Consider the following 22,145-nt stretch of genomic DNA (forward strand, 5'->3'; position numbering starts at 1 on the left):
TCTTGCTTGGTGAATGTGTGAATGCTCTCCCTGATGATGATATGATATGATGTTTGGACGTGGACAAAAGGGCCGAACGTGGGATCATGCTATGGGGCACTTGGTAGCCCTGGCGAGATAACACTTTTGACGAGAGGCCTAAGGGCCATCACAACATGAGTAAATGCTGGAATAACTTCAAGATAAGCATTACCAAGATCTTGTGAGCCTAAGGAAAGCCTTATGCGATGTGAATAGTAAGGTAAGCCTTACTGTGATGTGAATAGTCTCAGTCAATTATTACATGATGTCCAGGTAAGCTTTTGACGACTCCACGACAAGCATTACGACGACACTAAGGTAAGGTTTGCCTCTAATGAACGAGACAGTTATTCCCGTGAACAATGGAGACCAACCGTCAAAGGGTTAACAATCTCCCTTTATTCCTCCAACAGCAGCCTGTAGACTCTTCGGTCCGTCGCTCCATGACAAACTCCACTCTTGTGCCCACCTGATGACTCCCTGTCGGGTCATTTTCACCACGAGTTCGCGTTGTCCCAAGAGATGAACTGACCCCCACACTCACTAACGAAAAAAGCTCGCATTCCATGGGAGGCCAAGCCAAGCATCCTTGGATCTGTGACGGCTCTGATTACCTTTACTGGATTGGGAGTGGGAGATGGGTTCTAACTGTAATCAGCTGAAGCGGCGGCGCATCGTAGAAAAAAAATGTCCCTCAAGCTGGGAATGCCTGATTTTTCTTCTCTCCTACATCAACAATTCCACACAGGAACGACACTTCTTCTGTTGAACGTCTAACTTTCGTATTTCGAGCAACGACAGATCGCGTCTCCTTTTTTTTCGCCATGGGTCAACCATCTACGCAGGCGTCCAACGCCGTCATGTACCTGACTTATGGTGCATTTCTGTTCGTGATCCTCAAAAATCTGCCCCTCTGCGCGTTGACAGACACCAAGCTAACGATGAACGCAGCGTTATTGGAACAGGCGTTGCCTGGAGAATGAGAAACCAGTCCAAAAAGGACTTTCTCTCTGGCAACGGAACTCAGACGGGTCAGGAAAACTTTATCTCCCAGAGACTCTAGATCCCATGAATACTTCATAGGGGACCCTCAAGGCTCAGGTTCCTTTTAAAGAGACCATCTACTAACGTTTGGCAGCCCTTCCTTTGGCCCTCAACTTCATCGCCTCCGGTGAGTAGAGCCTCAATGAGCTCTTGAAACGCAACATCCCGGAGCGGTAGCAACACGGCAGCACACAACGATGAAGCAATTGGCTGTGAGGAATTCGATCTCACACGCGAGTATTACGACGAGCATGAAGCAGTGAAGACTGAACGAGCAGGTTCGTACCTCACAACAAAACGATCTTACTTCTTCTCCCCCCTCCCCAAGATGTTTCACACAACTCTGTTGCTACTAACCCTCATCCAGCTCAGTTGAGTGTATAACTTGAGCTGAGCTGGATACCAATGCATCAAACCTGCTCCAGAGAGACATCTCGGGAGGGGGGAGAGGATGCGGCTCACTACGGGCGCTGAGTCGAAGTATCATCGGCATCCAACCTCGGGGGCTTCAGTTGTCGTAGCCACGCAACTATTGCACACCTCGGGGAGATGCTGACGTGCAGAGGCAAAGCTGAGATTGTACCGTAAATACTCGATCAAGTTAATGCTTGCGTGGGAAAAGTGTTGCCGCTCCAGAAACCCCCTGACCTTACCCCCCTTTCGTCGGTGACAAACTGACTCTTGTAGCTCTCGGATCCGCCATTCTGTTCTCTTACCCCGAGCTGGCAACCATTGCTGGCGTTCAGGGCATGATTGTCTACTCGCTCTCGGCGGCTCTGCCCATCCTCATGTTTGGATACCTCGGTCCTGTCATTCGACGACGTTGCCCTGAGGGTTTCGTCTTGACCGAGTGGACGAGGCAGCGGTATGGCACTTTGACTATGCTGTATCTTAGCTTCATGACCCTGGTTACCTTGTTCTTGTACATGGTTTCTGAGCTCTCGGCTATTGGGCAAGTCGTCACGGCTTTGACTGGTCTTGATGGTCTCCCCGTCATGATCGTCCAGTGTGTCATCACCACCATCTACACCTGTAAGCTAACCCCTCTCCAACCTTGGAGCCACATCCTGACTCTCCCAGCTCTCGGTGGCTTCCGCATCTCCTTCTTGACCGATGTCATCCAGGGAGCCATGGTCATTGGTCTTGTCATCCTCGCCACAATCACCATCGGCGCAAAGACAAGCATCGACCGCAGCCTGATCGATTCATCCGGCCTCCTCAAGGCCAACCTCCTCGGCTGGCAGCTCCTGTACATCTTCCCCGTCGCCATCCTGACCAACAGCTTCTTCCTGTCCTCATTCTGGCTGCGCACCTTTGCCTCCAAGACGGACAAGGACCTTCACCTGGGCACCATCATCGCCACCATCGTCGTGCTGTGCGTTCTTACTCTCGTTGGTTCTACTGGTCTCATCGCCATCTGGTCCGGAGCTTTGCAGGGTGATGAGATTGCCTCATCGGGAGCCATTGCCTTCTTCGCCCTTCTGGAACGACTCCCCAGTTGGGTCGTGGGCATCGTTCTCGTCATGGTCGTTACCCTTAGCACAGCTGCCTTTGACAGTCTTCAGTCGGCTATGGTCTCGTCCGCCTCTAACGACTTGTTCCGCAACAAGCTCAACGTCTGGTTCATCCGAGGCGGCGTCGTCCTCATCATCATCCCCGTCATCGTCCTCGCTCTCAAGGCCCCCTCGATTCTTCAGATCTACCTCATCACTGATCTCATCTCCGCCGCCACCATCCCCGTTCTCTGCATTGGTCTCATCAAGAGCTGCTGGTGGTGGCGTGGCTTCGAGGTTGTCGTCGGCGGTTTGGGCGGCATCTTCACCGTCTTCCTCTTCGGTCTTGTCTACTACGGCAACGCTCAGGAGGCTGGTGAGCTTCTGCTCCTTCAGAAGGGTCTGTACGGTAACGACTGGAGTGCCTTTGGTGCCTTTGTTGCTGCCCCTGTTGGTGGTATCCTCTGGGGCGTTGGTGCTCTCATCCTACGTCTCTCAGTCCAGTTCGTGATGGCCAAGGTTCGAGGACGCCGCTTCGATGCTTTGGATCGTCCCCTTGAGCGACCTGAGAGCAGGGAGACTGATGAGCCCTCTGAGAACCTCGTCTCTGCCACGACTGGCAAGTTCTTCTAGACATGTCCCCATGAGATGTCGTTGGATGCTGTCGTTTCTCACAACGACTTGGATGGCTCTGTCAGCCAACCCTTGGCCAGAGTGGTACACTCGACAACCATTATCTCTCTTCACATCACCTGAGGAACCTCGTTTCTTCGTGGACGTCGGCTGCTTTTTACACAAAAGGCAAATACCCAAGATTGAATTGGAGAAGTACTATCTATGTACTGACGTCCGTTCGCCGACCTCCATGCTATTCTATAGTACACAGATATAATCCTCGTACAATATACACTCTCGTTTTACACGTTACTCTTGCTCCTTGACTCGTGATCCCATTTTTTCAGCTGGAAACCAGGTCGTTCAGCCTTCATATCAGTACAACTGCCTTCTCTTCCTTACTTTTTGGTTGGTCCAGTCCATCCCGCTCGCTTGGCCTGCTCCACGTTGATCCAGGCCTGCTCTTCCAGATACGCCTCAAGAGTCGTAGCAGGGACTGTGCCCCATATACGCCAAGATCCAGACTGATAGGTCTTCTCGTTGACCTGCCTCGACAGAGCCACGTATTCAATCTTCTCCTGCACCTTTGTGCTTCCCGGGATCAGCTCCCCAGTAGACTTCTTGTACTTTGACGCTCGCTGCGTCGACGCAATCGCAATGACGGCCTGCTCGGTCGAGTTGTCCTTGTCGTACGGGTTCACCGCGTGCACCTGGTGGGCGACGACACGAGGGTAGAAGAGGGTCTTGTTGAACTTGACGAGCTCGAACGAGGTGCGCTCAGTAGGGTTGCGGCGGTCGATGGCGGCGGTGAGCTTCTTTGCGAACTGGCCGAGACAGAGGGAGTTGATGGTCGCCTTGTCGCCGGCCGCGAAGGCCGTGAGCATCTCGGTGTACATGACCTTGGCTGTCGGTGCGATCTTGCCGCGGGCGGCCTTCCACTTGGGTCGGGTCGTCCAGTCGGGCATGGACTTGAGCTTGAATTGGAGCACGGAGAGTGTCTCAATGCCCCATTGACGCAGGCGGTACCATGAGTAACGGAAGAAGTTGGTGCCGCCGGGGTATCGAGAGAGGGGGAGGGGGACGAAGGTGCCTTGAGTGGAGGTTAGTCTTGTAGTGATTCACAACCTCAATTAGAGGGTATATGACCAACTCACCAGGAAACAGAGGCCCTCCTCCTGACTTAAAGTACTCATCATTCGCCCTCTTCTGCATAACAGACATTGACTCGGCTTCCATCTTCTTCGACTCTTGACGGGCAGTCTTCTCCATCTCCCGCACCATCTTTGCCCTCGAAGGTATGGACGAGTACCGCGCAAACTGCACACCCACCGTGCCCATGACGCCCCTTCTCAGGGCGCCTGGGCGCAGCGCCATCGTCGACGAGGCAGGCATTTATTCGTCTGGGCACCAATTGAGCCGGCGCAGGGTCATCATCCGGAGCTGGGTGCTCTGATCGGCGGGCGGAACTTCGCTATCGACTCCGAAGAATTTCTTGGGCCGGTGTCGGAGAAATGATGTGCCGTGGCCCGACCCTGTGTGAAATGGTATGATTTGGGGACAGTCGCTGGTGGCACGCGGGGGAAGGCCGGGTGGGCGTCACTGATTCACACATGCTAGCCTGTGCAAACTTTCAACGGCTTTTCGAACTCATCAACCACATCACGAGCTGCACCACCACCTCTCCTCGGAGCAAAGGCGCAGTCGCAAGGCTCTAACCGTTGCTTCTGCTTCTAGCTCATGTCCCGCGACTCTCGGTGAGCCAATTGGGCTCTGCGACGAACCTTGCGACGAACCTGACATCATCTACTTCGGAACTCGCCCATCATGAGAGCGACGCAAACCCTCCTCTCGAGGAACTTCTTCGGGCGAAGCATGGACGAGCTTCGGCGACGAACACAGATTGGTATGTACTCTCTTCTCAAGTTTCTGTACCCTCTGCTAACGGCTCTTAGCCGTCTCCTTCGAGGCCATCAAGGGCGCCACGAAACCCAAGCCCCTCTATGACTTCAACACCTCCAACAACGTCCGCGACTGCATCGTCATGACCGACAAGACCATCGGCGGCTTCTCCGACAGCAACTTCGAACACGCAACATCCACCGACCCGAAATCTCCCTCCTCCTACGCCCGCTTCTACGGCTCCATCTCTACACGCCTCCCCGCCGACAAACCCAACATCCAGCGCACCGGGTTCGCCGGCTTCCGAACTCCCGATCAGCGACCTACGGTGTTTGGTCGGTCGATGTGGGACATTGATCCCTTTCTCTACCTTGCGCTGCGAGTCAAGTCAGATGGCCGCAGTTACTTTGTCAACCTACAAACCGAGAGTGTGGAACCGTCAGATCTACACCAGCACCGATTGTTCGCCAAGAGGCCAGGTCAATGGGAAACGGTGCTCATCAAGTGGAACGACTTTGTACGAACGAATCATGGTTTCGTTGTAGAGCCTCAGACTGAGATGCTGAGACAAAAGGTCCTGAGTGTGGGCGTTGGACTGACGGATCGTGTAGAGGGGCCGTTTGAACTTTGCATCGAAAAGGTATGGGCTACGAATGATGTGTCAGAGGCAGACGCAGGAGCGCCAACCGTTGAGGCCCCAGCAAAGGGGACGCCGGCAGAGGGTGGGTTAAGGAACAGAAAGGGTGAAAAAGTACGATGGTAGGCACCAGGAGGTGGAACAAGCGTTGCGTGGAACAACCACGATTGATGAGGAACGAGACATTGCACGTGTATCATCAATCTCATGCTCTTGAAAAAGAGTACCCCTGGGGGCTGGTTCATATCTCACTCGTCCTTGTACAAACAAACAGTATAATCAACTCCTAAAGATGCTCCCCTTCGCCACCGTCCATGCTATACCATGTCATGTCATGCCTTGGCCATCATCACACATCACGCTCCAAGACTGAGCGCAGCAGCCTTCTTCTGTAGTGCTACATACTCCGCCGCGTAGTCTGCCGCCAGGGCCATGTCCCCGGAGAGCTTCATGATCATGGCCTTCTTCGCCGTCATCTGGCATTGCATGGCCATGTCCTCAATCTGCGAGTATTGGTCAAAGGACTTCTGTACAGCCTGGAGGGCTTTGGTCATGTATTCCATCCGCTTGGCTGACTTTGGCTCGCATTTCCCTGCAAGTCCCATGTTCGCGTCAGCTAGGTAGCTGTAGAGCTGGCCGGACAAGCTCGCCGTATCGCATTCGAGAGAGCGAGGTATCACGGCGACCAGCAATTGTGAAGCTGCTTCAAACTCGCTGAGTGAAACGAGAATGTTTGACACAGCGCCGATGGCTTCCCAGAGACCCGGAATATTGCGGGCTTCCCAAGAGATGCTTGCAGCTCGCATTGCAGCAGTGAAGCCCCTCTGCGTTCGGCCACACTTATCCAGAAGCGAGGCCTTCAACAATAGAAGCTTGACCTTGAGGACCACATCCCGTCGCTCTTCCTGAATTTGCGACATTATGCGATCGATCTTGGCAAATGCTGCTTGAAAGTCTCCCCGCCGGATCAGGTAGTCGACATGGAGGCTGTCAACGATGAAGGCCATATCAGGCTCCAGGTCGTCATCCCTGGACTGAACGATTTGCGATATCAGTTGGTCAGCTCCTTCCAGGTTGTTGTGATGTAGATCTCGCTTGAGCTTGATGATCCCTCGATACTTGTGCCAGTATTGACTCGGCTTCCATGATCTCAACGAGTTCTCTTCCAACACTTCCAGTTTCTCCAAAGCTTCGTCGTATCTTCCCTGGCCCGCGAGCATCATTGCAAGTCGACAGCTGAGTTTGAGCTCGTCGTCAAAGATCGAGTGTCGTGCATGGCATCTCAGGAAGACCTCACATGCCACCGACGACATACTTGAGACACCAAGACGATCCCACAGGGCCGCCGAGAGAGCGAGGTGGGAGCCAAACATGTTCTTCATGTTTCTCACCATGACGATGTGAGAACTTCGCACCATTGACTCCATTGCCGCAGCTACGCTGTCTCCGTTGATGAGCCCAAGTTTAGCCTCGCTGAGGAGCACAGCGCTCCATAGTGTCCACATGCCCGTTTCTTTCGACTTGACTCGGAGGAATGCGAGGTTGTCCTTGCCTGTACCTAGCATGCTATGAGACACGAGGTCACGAACAAGATCGGGGTGGGCACGCCCAAAATGGAACAGCCAGTTGAGAGCAAAGTTGAGGCAAGACATGTCCCGGTTCTCTCGTGCTGTCGACACGGTTTCGAGCATGGCTGTCAGGGCTTCTCGGTGGCAACCAAAGTCGGCCTGGAGGACAGCAAGATTCATGAGAGCGTATTGGTAGTAGGAGCGGTCTCTGTTGGACATGGTGTAGTCGAAATATCGATGAAGCAGGTCGAACGCGGTAGGATAGTCTCCTCCTCTCCAGGCGTCAAGGAAACTGTGCATGTCAGAGAGGTCCACCGACACAAAGGGGCTCTCGAACCTACTTGAGGTAGTGTGTAAGACTGGGCTTGATGCAACTGTCCTTGAGCAAGTCGTGAAACTGATGGCGAATCTCAAGTGGTATTCGGTTCCCATACTCTATTTCGTGTAAGCAAGATCCTCAGCACTGGGGGGTTACACTCACTCTGTACTTGTTCAATCTGGAACTCGAGGAGGCTCCCGATGTCGTCGGCACTCACAGGGACCGTACTACTCTGATCCCCGGTGAGCATGTCACCGTACGCCACCGAAGCCAGATCCATGACACTCTGATGGTCCCAGTCCTCTTGCTCGCCCATCAACAAGACATTGTCGAAGCTCATCCGCCCAAAGCCCGGGAGTTTGCGCTTCATGTACTGGGCAGTGGGTTGTCGATATCGTACAAAGTTCTTCCAAAGTTCGGTGCAGTCGTGGAATCGAAGGCGATGGTACTCCAGCCGTGATCGACGAACAAATGTCCCAAAGGGCGAGTTGGGTGTGAGCTTGACTCCTCCCTCATCTTCAACGGGATGGCCCACTTCGGCAAGTCTCTGTCGCTCCTCCTTCGTCTTGGCCAGCAGACGAGAGAGATGGTCGAAGAAGTCGTGCATTGCATCAAGGCAGTTGATATCCCAGAGCTTTCCTAGAAACTGATCCCATAATCTCCGCCCAGGCATACCCATCAAAAAGGGGTAGCTGCCGAGTAGCTTCTCAAAGTCTTTGATGCTAATGATGAGGCTGACCGTCCGCTCTGCCTTGCCCCATCTTTCGGCCTGGTCCGCAGAGACACTCTTCGGAGCAAAATCTGTGAGGTGGTCGTGGACAAAGGAGAGGACTGGGAGGATGGCATCGCTTGGCACAGCTCCTTCGACGTAGAGCTCCACGAGGACGAGCAGGCCAATCTTGGCCGGGTTGAGGAATCGAGCCATCTTTGCGCGCCATCAAACGTGAGAAGTCGAAGGGACGAGTTTGGATGCGAGATGGAGGAGTTAGGTTTGAGTCAAGTGTGTGCACGCGATGGGAAGTGATGCTGTTGCTCTACACCCGGTCGCGCCTGCCTGCCTAACTGTCAATCAGGAAGGGCTCCCAATCTGGTGAATGGAAGTTTGTCTACCTCTACGAGAGGCCCAAGCCTTGATATCGATGCTCAAAGAGTCAAACACTCATAGTCTCCGTTCTTTAGACAGCTCCAGGCATCTCATCTCCAGCCTAGCACGCGCTTGGGTGTGTTGATGGGTCGCTTGGCGGTTTGTGGTTTGGTCGGCTGTTCCTCGGAAAATGCCGGGATGACACAATCTTGGGTGGGCAGATGCGTCGTTGGACATGACTTGAGGGGTCTGATAACATCAGCCAGCAGCGCAAATCCAATGCTCAATTGGCGTCTATGTCAATTAATATCCTCCTGGAGCTGGACGAAGCTCGAGAGCTTCCAGTTCCTCATCCAGGACACGCATTGGGCACGCCCACAATGGCACCAGTGAAGGGCGAGGCATTACTCATCATTGACAATCTCACATCACCACACATCGCAGTCTCACTAAGACACACAATCTCAACAATCAGTCAATTCGAGTCTAGGGAACATGTACAAGGTATCTCCGGGAGGAGCTGTCCGTCAGTTGTCCAACACATGACCAGTCTAAAGATTCGCTTAGGCGACCTTGTCCTTGTTGTGGTAGTTGACACTCTCGTTCCAGCTGTGGCAGGTTAGCATTTTGTCCTCGGCACTCTACGGGAAACGTGAAGCTCTATTGGTCGAAGCTGATGTCGAGTTCAAGCTTCGCAGAGCTCTTCCAATGCTGTCGAGGTTCATCGTTCGGGAAGTCGTAGTAACTTACAAGATAGTCTGTAACATTGTTAGCTTTATACAATTGACCCGTAAAGAATCCCAACTGACCTTGTCGCCATCACCCCACTGGTAGTTCTTGGTGCGGATGTTCTGGTAGGGGTACTCGGTGCGCTCCTCCAGAGGAGGCATGTGGTTCCAGTGGTCCCAGTGCTCGTTCCAGAGCCAGTAGGCGTTGGCACCGGACAGGGCGAGGGCGGGGATGACGCCGCTTCCATCTTGTTAGCTCTTGTTCGTACCAATGCATCGCGGCCGTGTCGTCTTCAGCTTCCGATCCTCCGAAATCGACGCTCGGCTCGTAATTCACTCAATTCTCGGGTCGGGACGTACAAGATGGAGATCTTCTTCCAGAGCTCTGCCAGCCGTCAGTAATCATGCCCAATGCATCCAATTGACCCGGTCCGCAGTCGTCGGCGACTCACCAGTGGTGCCCTTGGCGTGCTCCTTGATGTGCTGGCGCTCCTTGATGAACTCGTTCTCGGCGGTGCTGGCGAAGCGGCGCTGGGCAGGGACGCGGAGCTGCGCGGAGACGCGCGAGGCGGTGCGGGTGAACTGTCGGACGGCAGACATGGTGAACGTTGTTGTTCGTTCGGTTGACGGGTTGATGGTTACAAGCCAAGTTTGTGATCAGGTCATTCTTGGACGAGCTCGGTTAGAGCCGCCAATCAGTGCTGCCTCAATTGTAAGGTTCGAATTTTTCTCGCGGGTGACCGAGGGCACGTGATCTCGCGAGGTGGCCGCGCGAGCGATGGAGCTCCTGCGTCATTGTAGTCAGCAGCCGCGATCTTCAACCCTTACGCGAGCAACGCTGTGAAGATCACGACTTCGAGCCACTTCTTTACCACGATGCTTTGAGTTTTTATCTCTCTTGTGGTCCTGTTTTCTCTCTCATACACATCTGGTGTTCTTCAATCCCGCTGATTTGTCCTTGTTTGCGACTTACGGCCAAGTTCCCCCTGTCCTTCCATGACCACATCACTCAAGCCGCAGGAGATGATGTGCATCACGAGAATAACGCCCACCACGACCCCTTCAGAGACTCTACTGTGAAAGATCCTCCTCGAGGCTCGAATCGAGCCTTTCCACGATGGCATTTCGTATTACAACATGGAATGGTAAGACTCCTCTCCAACTCAAAGACTCACTCACTTACACATTCCCAGTCAACGGCATCAGGTTCGTCATTCGTTGTTGAGAGGCTGAGGAGTTCTAATGCTCTGCTGTCATCAGGAATCCCTTTGGTTATCAACCTTGGAGAGAAAAGCGAACCTTCCAAGTCAGTCTTCCTCCAATCTCCTACGCTGCGATCCTTCCTCCCTCAGTTTAAGTTCCTTCCCTGCTTCAAAAAGCATTGGCCTAGATACAACCTGAATCTCAATGACCTTGTGCATGGTTAAAACAAGGCATGGATTAGACTCAGACTGGGACCCAGATGATGCTCAGGCTAGAACCTAGATGGTGCTCAGGCTAGGACCTGAATGGTTTCCAGGCAAGGAGTTGGATGATGCTTGGACAAGGTCCTAGATTACTGTCTGACAACGACCTGGCTGATACTTAGCCCATGACTCAAGTGATGCTCAGCCTACGTCCCAGATGATTCCTAGGCAAGTATCTAGGCAATACTCAGACTTAGACCTGGATGATGCTAGGACTGTGGCGATTTAGACTATGCTAAGGCTGGGACCTGGGCCATGTCTAGGCTGTCTAAGTGCAAGTGTTGACTCTTTTCACAGGCCATGTTCGATATCTTGGAAGCAGACATCGTTGTCATGCAAGAGACCAAGATCCAGCGAAAGGATCTCCATGATGAGATGGTCCTCGTCCCTGGCTGGGACGTCTTCTTCAGCTTGCCCAAGCACAAGAAGGGTTCGGCTCCCCCCCTTCAAAGCCTCAGAGATCAGCAAGCTAACTGGGCCAAGGATACTCGGGCGTCGCCATCTACACACGAAACTCCAAGTGTGCCCCCATCCGAGCTGAAGAAGGGGTCACTGGTGTCCTTACACCTCCCAAGTCCACGACCAAGTTTCGCGATCTCCCTCCCGACCAGCAAATAGGTGGCTACCCTCGTCCAGGCCAGCTCGACGGCATCATAGACGAAGCCACTCTCGACTCCGAAGGCCGCTGTGTGATTCTCGAGTTCCCGGGGTTTGTGCTCTTTGGCGTGTACAGTCCTGCCAACCGTGACGAGTCTCGGGATGACTTTCGCTCAGGTTTCTTCCAAGCACTCGATGTGAGGATACGAAACCTCGTAGCAGAAGGCAAGCAGGTCATTCTGACGGGCGACTTGAACGTTGTTCGATCCGAGATGGACTCAACCAACGTTGCTGAGATGTTGCGCAAAGAGGACATAAGCTTGGACGACTGGTTGAACATGCCTGTTCGGCGGATATTCAACCAGCTCATCTTCGAGGGGAACGTGGTTGGAGAGAGAGATGAAGGCCGCGAGGACCCTGTTCTGTGGGATTTGTGCCGCTGCTTTCACCCAGAGCGAGCAGGCATGAACACCTGCTGGGACACAAAGCGAAACACACGGCCTGCCAACAACGGCAGCAGAATCGACTACGTCTTGTGCAGTGACGGCATCAAGGACTGGTTCACCTTTTCCAACATTCAGGAAGGCCTCATGGGGTCTGATCACTGTCCTGTGTTTGCGACGTTTGCTGACAAGGTGACCATGGAAGGCAAGGAGCGCGCACTGTTGGAGGTCCTGAACCCCTCTGGGATGTTTCGAGATGGCGAGCGTCAGCGTGACTGGAGCTCCAAGGACCTTCTCCCTTTGTCTGCAAAGCTCATCCCAGAGTTTGACCGACGGCAGAGCATCCGCGACATGTTCACAAAGAAGACGGGTCCAAGCCTCTCCCGACAAGACTCGGTCAGCACAGATACGCCCGCAAGGCCTCCAAATAGCAACACACCTGCAGCGTCAGCGGAACTGGACCAGGTCACAGGCTCACAGACCAGCATCGCCTCGTCTAGGCCTGACACCATCGAGACCACCAGCTCCAGCCAGACCCGATCCCAACCGAGCACGAAGAGACCTGCGGAGACCACGAGTACGGTGTCAGTGCGATCCCTCAAGAAGAGCAAGACCACGACAAGCTCCAACGACGCCAAGAACAAGCCGCTAGCCCCGGGCCAAAGAACCCTGCAGGGTTTTTTCAAGCCGAAAGCACCAGCCTCCCAGCCCGACAAGCTAGAGCGAGTGGCAACGAGCTCTACGCCCTCTCCAACAAAGAAACCGACAGGGTCGTCAAAGACACGGACCAACATCCAGGGATCATCATCATCACTGTTTGCTACCACAGCAGGAAGGACATCCGAGAACAGCAAAGCCACCACCGATGGCGAGTCGTCTGAAAAGGTGTTTGACCCAATCGAGGCCAAAGAGTCTTGGTCAAAGCTGCTAGGCAAGAGAGTCGCACCCCGATGTGAACACAACGAACCCTGCATCAGCCTGACCACCAAGAAGCCAGGCGTCAACTGCGGTAAGTGAGCCAAACGGCTGCTATCCTACGATCAGCGAGGTGCATGCTGTGGCGTCCCCGTTGCACAACGTCGCGGGTACACGACTGCAGGCAGGTACAAGGTCAAACTCTGAAGCTAATCTTGATTACAGGGCGATCGTTCTACATTTGCCCACGGCCTCTGGGTCCGTCTGGAGAGAAGGAGAAGGGGTCTGAGTGGCGGTGCGGTACATTCATCTGGAGCAGCGATTGGAATGGGCCATGAGACTTGGTCGAGGGCTTCGACCCCTTCCAGGGCGCTACCAGCGACTCCAAGGAGGGATGCCATTTGTACATTTATATGGAGTACTGGCTGGGGTGACAGGTATACAATTGATACAACCGGGTTCAAGATACCTACCTAAACACAACCATGGAAGTTGAAGATGCCTACCCAAGCACTCAAGGATGTTTTCCTGAACACAGTCAAGTAGGTTCAAGCTACCTGCCTAATCGTAGTCAAGGAGTTTGCGTGGTTGCTATGGTGACTCCAGTGTCTCCCAAAGGCAACAGCGACCGACCCACGTCGACGGTTGAATCGTAAATCATGGCATCACGATATCACGCAGGCAGACAGAAAATTCAATGAATGACCTTGTTTGGATCTTCACCCTGGGGCAACGCAGAAGCAGAGCCGGTGAACTACCTAAGGCATTGCTGCCCAAGACTAGCTACTTGAGTACCAGAGTGAAAGACCATGCATCCCATAACCATAGCCATCGCAGAACCTGGTAGACAAAGGCGAGATCTCAAGCTGTGCTACCGCCATTGATACCCTTCCTCCACGTGAACAGGAGTGCCACCGAGTGCCGGTGAAGGCCTGGGGCAGCAAGCCCGCACAGATTAGTAGAGGAAAGTACAATGCGATACCATCCGCTGCCCACCGCGGGTATCATCAAATCAAATTGCACAAACTTTCTATCCCTTTTCGATGTGAACCGTAACTCCTTGCAAACGCTGCGGACGGTCAGCAGCTGTTCTCACTTGCGTAGGATCTCAACTTACCAACACACATTGTTGTCCCCGTCGAGCTCAGGTGTTCTACTGAGTCTGGTTGACCTGGGCTGCAGCCTGGTTGGGCTGAGTTCCATTCTGGGCGACAGGCTGGACAATCTGGGCAGTAGCCTGAGGAGCAGCCTGGTTGGCCTGGACAGCCCGACCAAGCGCAGTGGCAGCGGAAGGGTTGGTGCGGCGACGCTTCTCAGATGGTCGGCGAGGTCGGTACTGGTAGTCGGGGTGCTTCTCGTAGTGAAGACGCTTCACCTCATCGGCGCGGACCTTGTACTCAGCCCGAGTAGCGCGGTTCTCCAGGTTCCAGCAACGGCCCAGGATCTGAGCTAAAAAACAATGTTAACATATTTTCAGGACAGGGTTGGGGAAAGGCTCACAGATCTCGTTGTTGGTGATGCCAGGGTGCATAGACTTGACAAGGTGGTGACGCTCCTTGCGGTACAGAATGTAGGCGTTGGGGGGTCGAGGAACCTTGATTGGGGCACCCTCAGGGCGAACCATCCAGAGAGCCTCGCCAGCTCCGGTGGGGTTGACAAGCATCCCTTGACCAGCAGTCAGGGCACGAGGAGAACCGAGATAGACATGGTCGGAACCGTTGCCATCACGGGCAAACAGGACGGGCTCATGAATCTCAGACCTACCTGAATTAGCCATGGTTAAAAGGAAAACAGAGGGTTGGTGATCTTACATGAGCATGCAGGCGAGGAAAGCCTTGGCGCCATCATCGAGGGCGCGGTAATGTTCTCCCTGGATGGTCAGAATATTGCCCTCGTCGGCGGAGAGCTCAGCCTTGAGCATCTCCCAGAGAGTGGTAAGCTCTCCCATGTCTACCTGAGTAGCGACCTGGACGGGAATCATTGGGGCGGTCTCAACCACGTTGTTGGCGCTCATGATGATGATGGTGATGTTGAGTGGATGATGTGAGAGGAGTTTTGTGGATTCCGGGGTTGTTTAGGGGCGAAAGTTGAGAAACAAATCTTGGTGATGCGAGAGAGAGAAAAAATTCGTCTCGGCCGCTTCAGAGTTGGATTTTGTAGGCAGCAACTGAGTCCGATTTTGGCATAAAAGAGATTCTACCTATTGATACACTGAAGTGGGGCAAGGGTTTGTTTACCAGTCAATACGTACCTTTCTCAGATTCCCCTCAGATCCATCTCAGATTTCATTGTTCACCCATGGCCCGTGCATCGAACGCTCTAGCGCGAACTGTGGGGCCATCTCCTCCTCGCTCAAGTCTAGCACTGTGCGAGTTTCTCCTGTGGAATCTGGAATGCAGGACTCAAAAAAAAGGCTTCCCAAGTCATCCACGCAATGTTTATGTACGTAGTAGGCAGTCCTCAAGAAAAGAGACATTTATCCCACACCCTCTTTAGATAACACAGCGAGAAAGCTCGGCATGTCCCATGCACCATTCCACAAGCCCTTTCTGACTTGATCACTCGAATTATCATTCATGAAGGTCCAAGGTCTAAGACCAGGGTTACTTCTCCAAGCCCGCATCCCCATATCATTCCGGGGCAGAGTTTTAATTCATATGTATACATGGATCCATTGTCTTGCTCATGAGCCTGATCTTTAGCCATAGCTCAGATTCCTGTCGCTTCCAAGTCTTAAATGCCAGAGCACTCATAACACGTTTCCCATATCATGATGTTAAAATGCCCCTTCCATGGGGCACAGCGCTTCTGAGTCGTATGGGACTTCAGAGCATACGAGAATTTACCACTCTTTTAGAGAAATATGGTAGTCTTTAAATTTTCTTCGTGGTTGATATGAGAGATCTTCGCCTAATTTAAACCAGATCTTAATTGTGTGGGGATAGGAGCGTGAAGATTTGGTCCTCGACAAGGATTTTCAGGTGTCGGGTAAAGAACGAGCGCAAGAACTCAAAAACACAATTTGTCTACAGCACCTGCGTATCCTACCATGAAGCCTTCCCATCGGGTTAAAGTCTCAGCCCTAGATTGCCCTCCCCCGTCAGACATGCGCCAGTCATAAGCCATTTCCCAATGTCACCATTTAGCCACAACCTGAGCAGTTCTGAGCCAGTCAGTACTATTAGGTAGTTTGGCGGAGCACTCAAGAGCCCAATCCACAAACATGGGTCCATTCATGGTTGCATGACCAAATGCAGTGGGGTGCCAAGGCGGACAGGTAGCGTCTGGGTCATGTCGCTGGCACTCTTCCAGGGCGTCACATGGAATGCTGTTGGTACTTCCTCTAATAATTGCTTTCCCACCACCACCTCCAGCTTATTTCTTTATATTCTCCACCTCCAAGAATACCTTACACCAACTTTTCATATCTTCCCTCTCGAACCAGGTGCAACCCATTATCTGGAATTACGAAAACTCTTCTTTTCAACCGCTCAACCGTCGCCATGAATCCCAAACCCACTCTTCCCAGAGCTGTTCACCGGACTTCCTCAGGTCGAACACCTAAATTCCCACCTCACGCCACAAACGCAGATATCAAGGCGCTGTTGACTGGTCCAGCTCTTCGTCATCTTGAACCTCAACCTGGCGGGAAGTGGGCCTTGGAGTCACGAGCGCATGAAACCATTCTTGTCAAGTACTCGACGAGAGATGGTATCGAGCTTTTGCGTACCACCATACATCTCGCTGCTAATCCAGAAACCGCTGCTGATCTTTGCTGGCAACATGTTTATGGATATACTCCAGGTAAGTGGTCAGTTCATTTCTTATCAACACTAACTCATATGTTGAAGGGCAAATGATCGTGCCAAACGTCCCACATACTTCGCCTGAAGCCCAGGCTCTCACTTCTCTTGAGGCGAGGTACATGGATCTAGAGCCGCTAGATCTACCGCATGTTTATGGTCAACCGCATGTTGGTAGCAATATCCATGACACCATGCCACCGACTGATGAGCTCCAATCTCCAAACTATACCTCAGCTGAAGCACCCATAATGCACCCGATGCCACAGTCGCTCCCACCTCAACACACTCAGGCGGTGAACGGTATCGAGGAGCATCACGGACAGCTGCAGTATGCTCTAGAGATACCTGCGAGCTGGACTTTCTTCGATGCTTCCATGGCCCAGCCATTCCAAGCACCTCTGAACAGCAATGGCTTTATGCATCAGGTTGAGTCAGGTGGTTGTGGTTTTTGGAATTGGGCACCACCTAACGAAATGCATGCCGAAAATGAGTGGCAGTCATTTCTTCCACATCCCTGATAACGCTGGATGTTTCATGGTTTCTTTCCCTCTCCAGGACTCCACGAGCAAAGCAAGTTATAGCATGGCCCATGATTGTTTGTGGTTATTTGATTTTACATTAGCAATGAGTTAGATATGGAATTTAGTCTTCCGCCGAAGCTAAGGAGCCATGTTCAACAAAGTGATCCTGTAGAGAGCCATTTTTATGTGGTAGGCAACGTCACAACAAAGCCAGGACTACAAACCAAAGAGCTTCGAAGCGGCGGTGATTGCGAAGGAAGGTGCAGGGCGCTAATCTGTCCTCGTAGATATGCACTGTTTACACACTGTATGTCGTTGATCAGACCTCCCTCTGCACTTGGCAATCAAGAGGCTATTCCAGGTTTGGTTAGAGAAGTTCCATGTGGAAGCCAATAGACCCACCCCTCAGTGAATCACTGCCTGGTCACAAACGGAACTGCCCAGGCAACGGGAAGAGTGAGGTGGAAGTGAGGGGAAGGGAGGGAAAAGGTGACGTTCTTGTGTGCCGGTGCATCCAGCTCTCAGAAACTGTGCACATCTAATGCAGAAGCCTTGAACGTTGAGCCCAGTTTGCCATGAGGTTCGTGTCAAACGTCACCAAGGCCAGTGGAGTCGTTAGCCCTGAAACCCCCCCGAACGCCATGTGCCTGGCGGCCCACTTTACGCCAGGGCCAGGGTCTGGCAGGTCATGGCATCAAAACTCTTTTCTCACAGCTCTCACCCATGTTTGTCAAAATGCAAGGGTCCGTATCCCCCACACCGATCAGCCCTACTGTGCGACAGCGAGGTGCCACAAGCGTGGGCTGGCTGGGAGGGACAAGGATTCCATAGGTGGCACTAAGGCGGAAATAGTTTGGTGCCACCAGGGCCCGCAGAGTGAGGAACCACGGACCAGGCAATGTCAGAGAAAGAGTGAAGGCTAAGCCACACGAAGAGACCACGAACGGCGTGATGAAGCTGGATGGTGTGCATTCGCGGCGTCCTTAGCCATGATGACACGGAGCTGGCCGATCTTGATCCCTCGTGAGCCGTTTCAACCACGCGCCTCTCGGCCCCCTTGATCTAGTTAGAACACGCTCTGCTTTCGCCGCCTGCCAGGACTCCAATGACGTTTATGCCTAGGCAGGCTCACTCAAAATAGCCATTGCACCAGTCCTGACGCGGCCTGGCTGGCATCGTCTTGCACCTTTGCCTGGTATGCATGCAGACATGGCCGTCACCAATCTCCGAAGGCTTGCAGATAGGCTTGCGCCGCACCTAGTAACGGACCATACCTAGTGGTCAGGTAGAGCAGGTGAGGGGCGGGCAATGCAGATCACCAAACCGCGGCATGCCAGCACCACCACCACATGGAAGCCATCGACGAACCATACGATGCTCTTGTGCCAACTACGCTACCATGCGTACGACGCAAACAGCATCATCCCCGGTCGGAGGCTCATCGCAATTATAACGGAACACTCGGATTGGATACTGTCTTGTGGGACTGTGCATCCCGTCCGCTATCCCAGCCACTTGCAAGGGTTCACAGTGTCTCGTTCGGATGAGGGACTTACCCTGGCAGTTTCTCTCGACTTGCAGAAATCCAGCCATCTTAGTTGCCAGAGACATTCTTCTGGGGTTAGCCATGATCGACGACGCGGAGGATCCATCCACCCATGTCCCGTAATATCAGGCGCCTGTTCCCCCGTACCAAGCTTCCAATGCAGCGTACTGTATCTCCTTGCTTGCGCGGGGACTGCCATTGGGTACTGAGCAGGGATCTAGACTAACTATGATTAGTATCTTCCTATACTCACTAAAATGAAGATAAGAGATTAACCTAACCTTGTATTATTTTTAGAGTCCTGGATAGTGCTCTAATAGCGGAGATGAGTACGCTCTGGCAGTCCCCGGTCGAGCCAATACAGCATGCAACTCATGCTCTATAATGCCCAGGAAGCCAGGCAGAGGTTTCTGCCTGTGGTGGCGTATTAGACAGTGTTCCCTGTCGGCCGCTGTGGCGTCGAGCAGTCGCAACTACTGGCAGCGTAGCTCTTTGGCTCTGATCTCTCGGCCAAGACCAGGAATGCAACCAAAGCCTGCGAGACAACCCTCCTAAGATGATAGAGCACTCAAATGATCAACTATCTACGCCGTTCCGGGTACCCGGTCAAGGATCGGGCCTGGATCTGGCCAATGCACAGTCTCCTTGCCTTGTGCCATGAGGGGGCTAACCCCGACCGGAGCTGGTGAAGAGATCGGACAGCTCTCGACATCGATGAGTGGTGTCTCGTTTGGAAGCAAGTTTGCTTCCAAGTCTGGTCGAAAGCGGTGGCGGTCGGGCCTATTGAGGAAGAGAACCAAGAGCATTGTCGGTATAACAAAGAAGATAAGAGACATCTCGAGAAGGTCTCCTTCTTTCTCATCTGTGGGGTCACGGAGAAACCGAAAAAGGAGCACAAAGGACCCCACGTAGAATGAGATCATGCAGAGGATGAAGACACGACGGCAACATAGACAATCCAGCTCGTTTTTTCAGACTCGAGGACTGGCTCGGGGATGGCGGATCTGGCCGCCTCGGTCTTGTCTTTCTCCTCAAAGCGAATCATTTCGATGAGGGCGATAGTGACAGGGTCGTAATGGGAGGTTGTTGTGAGAGTCGTGGTGTTCAAAAGTGATGCTGTGATGCTGTGATGCCAAGTTGTAGCGACTCTCGTTCTAGTGGTGAGCTTTACGTCTTGTATTGATCCAAGAGACCGCGGCTGATGAGTCGGTGAGAGTAAGAAAGCAATAAAATAAGGTGGAAGGCCCTCCTCTTATATCTTCTGCGACACGACGACATTTTGAGTTTATTTTTGTTGGGATGACTCACGATGCACACCGAAGTCATCACGAAGTTGAACTTTGAGGCAGTGTGCGCCGAAGTGAACTCACATCTGATCATGAGCAGGAAGGGTGCTCTTGGTGGGCCACCGTGCCATAGTATCTGCTGTGTTAGTAGCTACCGTTGTCTGAGATAGATGAAGAATGAGTGATTGAAGGTTGACGATGTCTCGAATGAATGAGAACATGGAACCGCGGTGCTGGAGATGTTCTGGGAGAGCTATAGGATGAGAAAACGAACGAACAGAGGGAATGCAGTCGTGGCCGTCGACGCGATGAGTTTCTACCCTCTGATCGGCTCCGGTCAGACAGTTAAGCAGGAACCCCTCGACCGACTTGTCCATGCATTTTCAAATTCTAAGCATTTTCTTGGACTGCATTATTATTGAAGGAATCCTTGGATTATGTTCAGAATATCCTACCTAATACTCCACCTACAAAGGTAGAGTTCCCCAACAAAAGCGTCTTTCCCCCGTCCTAAACACGGATCAAAAACGCACTCTCTTCTCCCAGCCATCAATTCATCAATCGAACTACTCAAGTTCAGCACTACCCTCAGCTCACCATCTCCGCCTGTCGTCTCTCAGTTGAAGCATCGCTATATCACCCTTCGCAACACAACACTGGGACCCTCCGGCGATTCAATACTCACCACCTTTCTCACCACCGTGACCTTGGCCAACATGGTCCACTTGGAGGATGACGATGAAACCGAGCGACTTGATCCCCCTGGCTGAAAGGACTTCATTCCGATTGTCGGACTTCTCATTGTTCCATACAATCCCATCATGGAACTCGCAAGGAATGCTGGCCCCAACAGCACGGCCAATGGTGTATTTCTATCCCTCTATATCACCTTTTGGTTCGGGATGTTTATCTTCTTCTTCTGCAAGGGATTTCTGGATGAGACGACCGGGGACGCCATTGCGTTCAGCTCTATCCTCTGCTATCTGGTGGCAGGATTCTGCTATTCCTTTATTCTGATAGCGAATCAGGTGAGGCGTGAGCTCCGGCCTAATACAGGGTGGACGACATCAGAACACATGAACAGACTATTGAGTGGCACGTGGTGGTGCTTCACTCTGTTCGTCAGATTGCTCTTCACTCCTTACATCCGTATCATCAACCAGGACATACAAGGGATACTGGGGATGGCTTATTACACAGCCATGGGCCTTTGCCTCGCCATGCTCTACGTGGGATGTTCTTTCTTTTTTGTCGGGGCCCTTCTGGATCCTCCGTTCAACGAGTTAAGACGGGATTATTGGTGGCTTTCTCGCCTTTGCTTTTTTGCCTCTTCAGCTCTCTACTGTCTGGTCCTTGCGACTACCGGGCACTCTGGTCGTCTTCTCTGGCGGTACTTTACTGCTGTCATCAGATTCCTACTCACTCCATATAGCTTCCTCGTCGCCGAAGCAGGAGGATCCGGGATCGTTCTCACAGTTCATGCTATTTTTGTTTGCCTCCTCGTCACATGCTTCCTTCTGCTGTCGGCTTGGTTGTTTTACCTTGCTCTTCTGGATCCCTGTATAAGCGATGTGAACAGGATCGGCTTGTGGTTGGCCTCTATCGTCTCCCTTCTTGTTGCTGCTTGCATGTACGTTCTTACCCTTGCAACGGCGATTGGGTCCACAATGGAAGACTGGCATCTGGAGAAGGTACTTGTCACTTCTCTCCTTGGGCGGCTGGGTATTGAGCCGAGAGCGAGCGCGCTGAAGCCTAACCCCAAACATCAACGGGAATCCTCCCCGGCCCCCTCTGAGACGATGGGTACGGCATCTGAACCCAACCCTACCACCGATCCCCTCGCCTTAGCCCATGACGATCAGCTTCTGAGGGGCTAAGGTGGTCTTGTTGGTTTCAGACAACCCATAGGACTGTTAGGGGGGAGGGTTGAATGAGGCTTGCACGATGGTTAGGAACTAGACCCTGGTCTCGGCCACGTTGGAATCATCCATATGCTAAGCCCTGGCGATCTCGTTGAATCACTTCTGATAGGCGTGTTGGAGAATTGAGTGTTGATCCTTAGCGCCCAAGGTTGCATTAGTGGTAGAAATTCGAAGAAGCAATCAACGCTCTACTAGCGCCATGCGAGGCACAGCTGGTCACGATTGACATTGATAT

At 52.7% G+C, this 22,145-nt stretch overlaps 7 protein-coding genes across 7 annotated transcripts; 3 read left to right on the forward strand and 4 right to left on the reverse strand.

Moving 5' to 3' along the window:
* Window positions 1-845: 845 nt before the first annotated feature.
* NCS54_00433500 (Hypothetical protein) lies at window positions 846-3,191 on the forward strand (the record flags this gene model as incomplete). The annotated part of the gene is made up of 5 exons (XM_053149875.1): window positions 846-907; window positions 973-1,052; window positions 1,160-1,192; window positions 1,753-2,097; window positions 2,146-3,191. The coding sequence occupies 5 exons, from the start codon at window positions 846-848 to the stop codon at window positions 3,189-3,191; spliced, it is 1,566 nt and encodes a 521-aa protein (XP_053005850.1).
* A 380-nt stretch (window positions 3,192-3,571) lies between these two features.
* Window positions 3,572-4,565, reverse strand: NCS54_00433600 (Tim44 domain-containing protein; the record flags this gene model as incomplete). Its single annotated transcript, XM_053149876.1, has 2 exons — window positions 3,572-4,263; window positions 4,328-4,565. The coding sequence occupies 2 exons, from the start codon at window positions 4,563-4,565 to the stop codon at window positions 3,572-3,574; spliced, it is 930 nt and encodes a 309-aa protein (XP_053005851.1).
* Window positions 4,566-4,997: 432 nt separating this feature from the next.
* On the forward strand, window positions 4,998-5,835 carry NCS54_00433700 (CIA30 domain-containing protein; the record flags this gene model as incomplete). The annotated part of the gene is made up of 2 exons (XM_053149877.1): window positions 4,998-5,076; window positions 5,126-5,835. 2 exons carry the CDS (start codon window positions 4,998-5,000, stop codon window positions 5,833-5,835), a joined length of 789 nt encoding a protein of 262 aa, XP_053005852.1.
* A 230-nt stretch (window positions 5,836-6,065) lies between these two features.
* NCS54_00433800 (Anaphase-promoting complex subunit 5) lies at window positions 6,066-8,521 on the reverse strand (the record flags this gene model as incomplete). Its single annotated transcript, XM_053149878.1, has 3 exons — window positions 6,066-7,569; window positions 7,619-7,712; window positions 7,759-8,521. 3 exons carry the CDS (start codon window positions 8,519-8,521, stop codon window positions 6,066-6,068), a joined length of 2,361 nt encoding a protein of 786 aa, XP_053005853.1.
* Window positions 8,522-9,243: 722 nt separating this feature from the next.
* On the reverse strand, window positions 9,244-10,008 carry NCS54_00433900 (Cytochrome c oxidase subunit; the record flags this gene model as incomplete). The annotated part of the gene is made up of 5 exons (XM_053149879.1): window positions 9,244-9,289; window positions 9,431-9,438; window positions 9,490-9,649; window positions 9,769-9,793; window positions 9,861-10,008. The coding sequence occupies 5 exons, from the start codon at window positions 10,006-10,008 to the stop codon at window positions 9,244-9,246; spliced, it is 387 nt and encodes a 128-aa protein (XP_053005854.1).
* A 517-nt stretch (window positions 10,009-10,525) lies between these two features.
* Window positions 10,526-13,167, forward strand: NCS54_00434000 (Endo/exonuclease/phosphatase domain-containing protein; the record flags this gene model as incomplete). The annotated part of the gene is made up of 6 exons (XM_053149880.1): window positions 10,526-10,553; window positions 10,602-10,614; window positions 10,669-10,714; window positions 11,172-11,304; window positions 11,358-12,923; window positions 13,055-13,167. 6 exons carry the CDS (start codon window positions 10,526-10,528, stop codon window positions 13,165-13,167), a joined length of 1,899 nt encoding a protein of 632 aa, XP_053005855.1.
* An 815-nt stretch (window positions 13,168-13,982) lies between these two features.
* On the reverse strand, window positions 13,983-14,843 carry NCS54_00434100 (HMG box domain-containing protein; the record flags this gene model as incomplete). The annotated part of the gene is made up of 3 exons (XM_053149881.1): window positions 13,983-14,278; window positions 14,330-14,589; window positions 14,641-14,843. The coding sequence occupies 3 exons, from the start codon at window positions 14,841-14,843 to the stop codon at window positions 13,983-13,985; spliced, it is 759 nt and encodes a 252-aa protein (XP_053005856.1).
* Between the last annotated feature and the right edge of the window lie 7,302 nt (window positions 14,844-22,145).

The sequence above is a fragment of the Fusarium falciforme genome, chromosome 3 (genome assembly GCF_026873545.1).
Source record: "Fusarium falciforme chromosome 3, complete sequence".
Classification (NCBI taxonomy): domain Eukaryota; kingdom Fungi; phylum Ascomycota; class Sordariomycetes; order Hypocreales; family Nectriaceae; genus Fusarium; species Fusarium falciforme.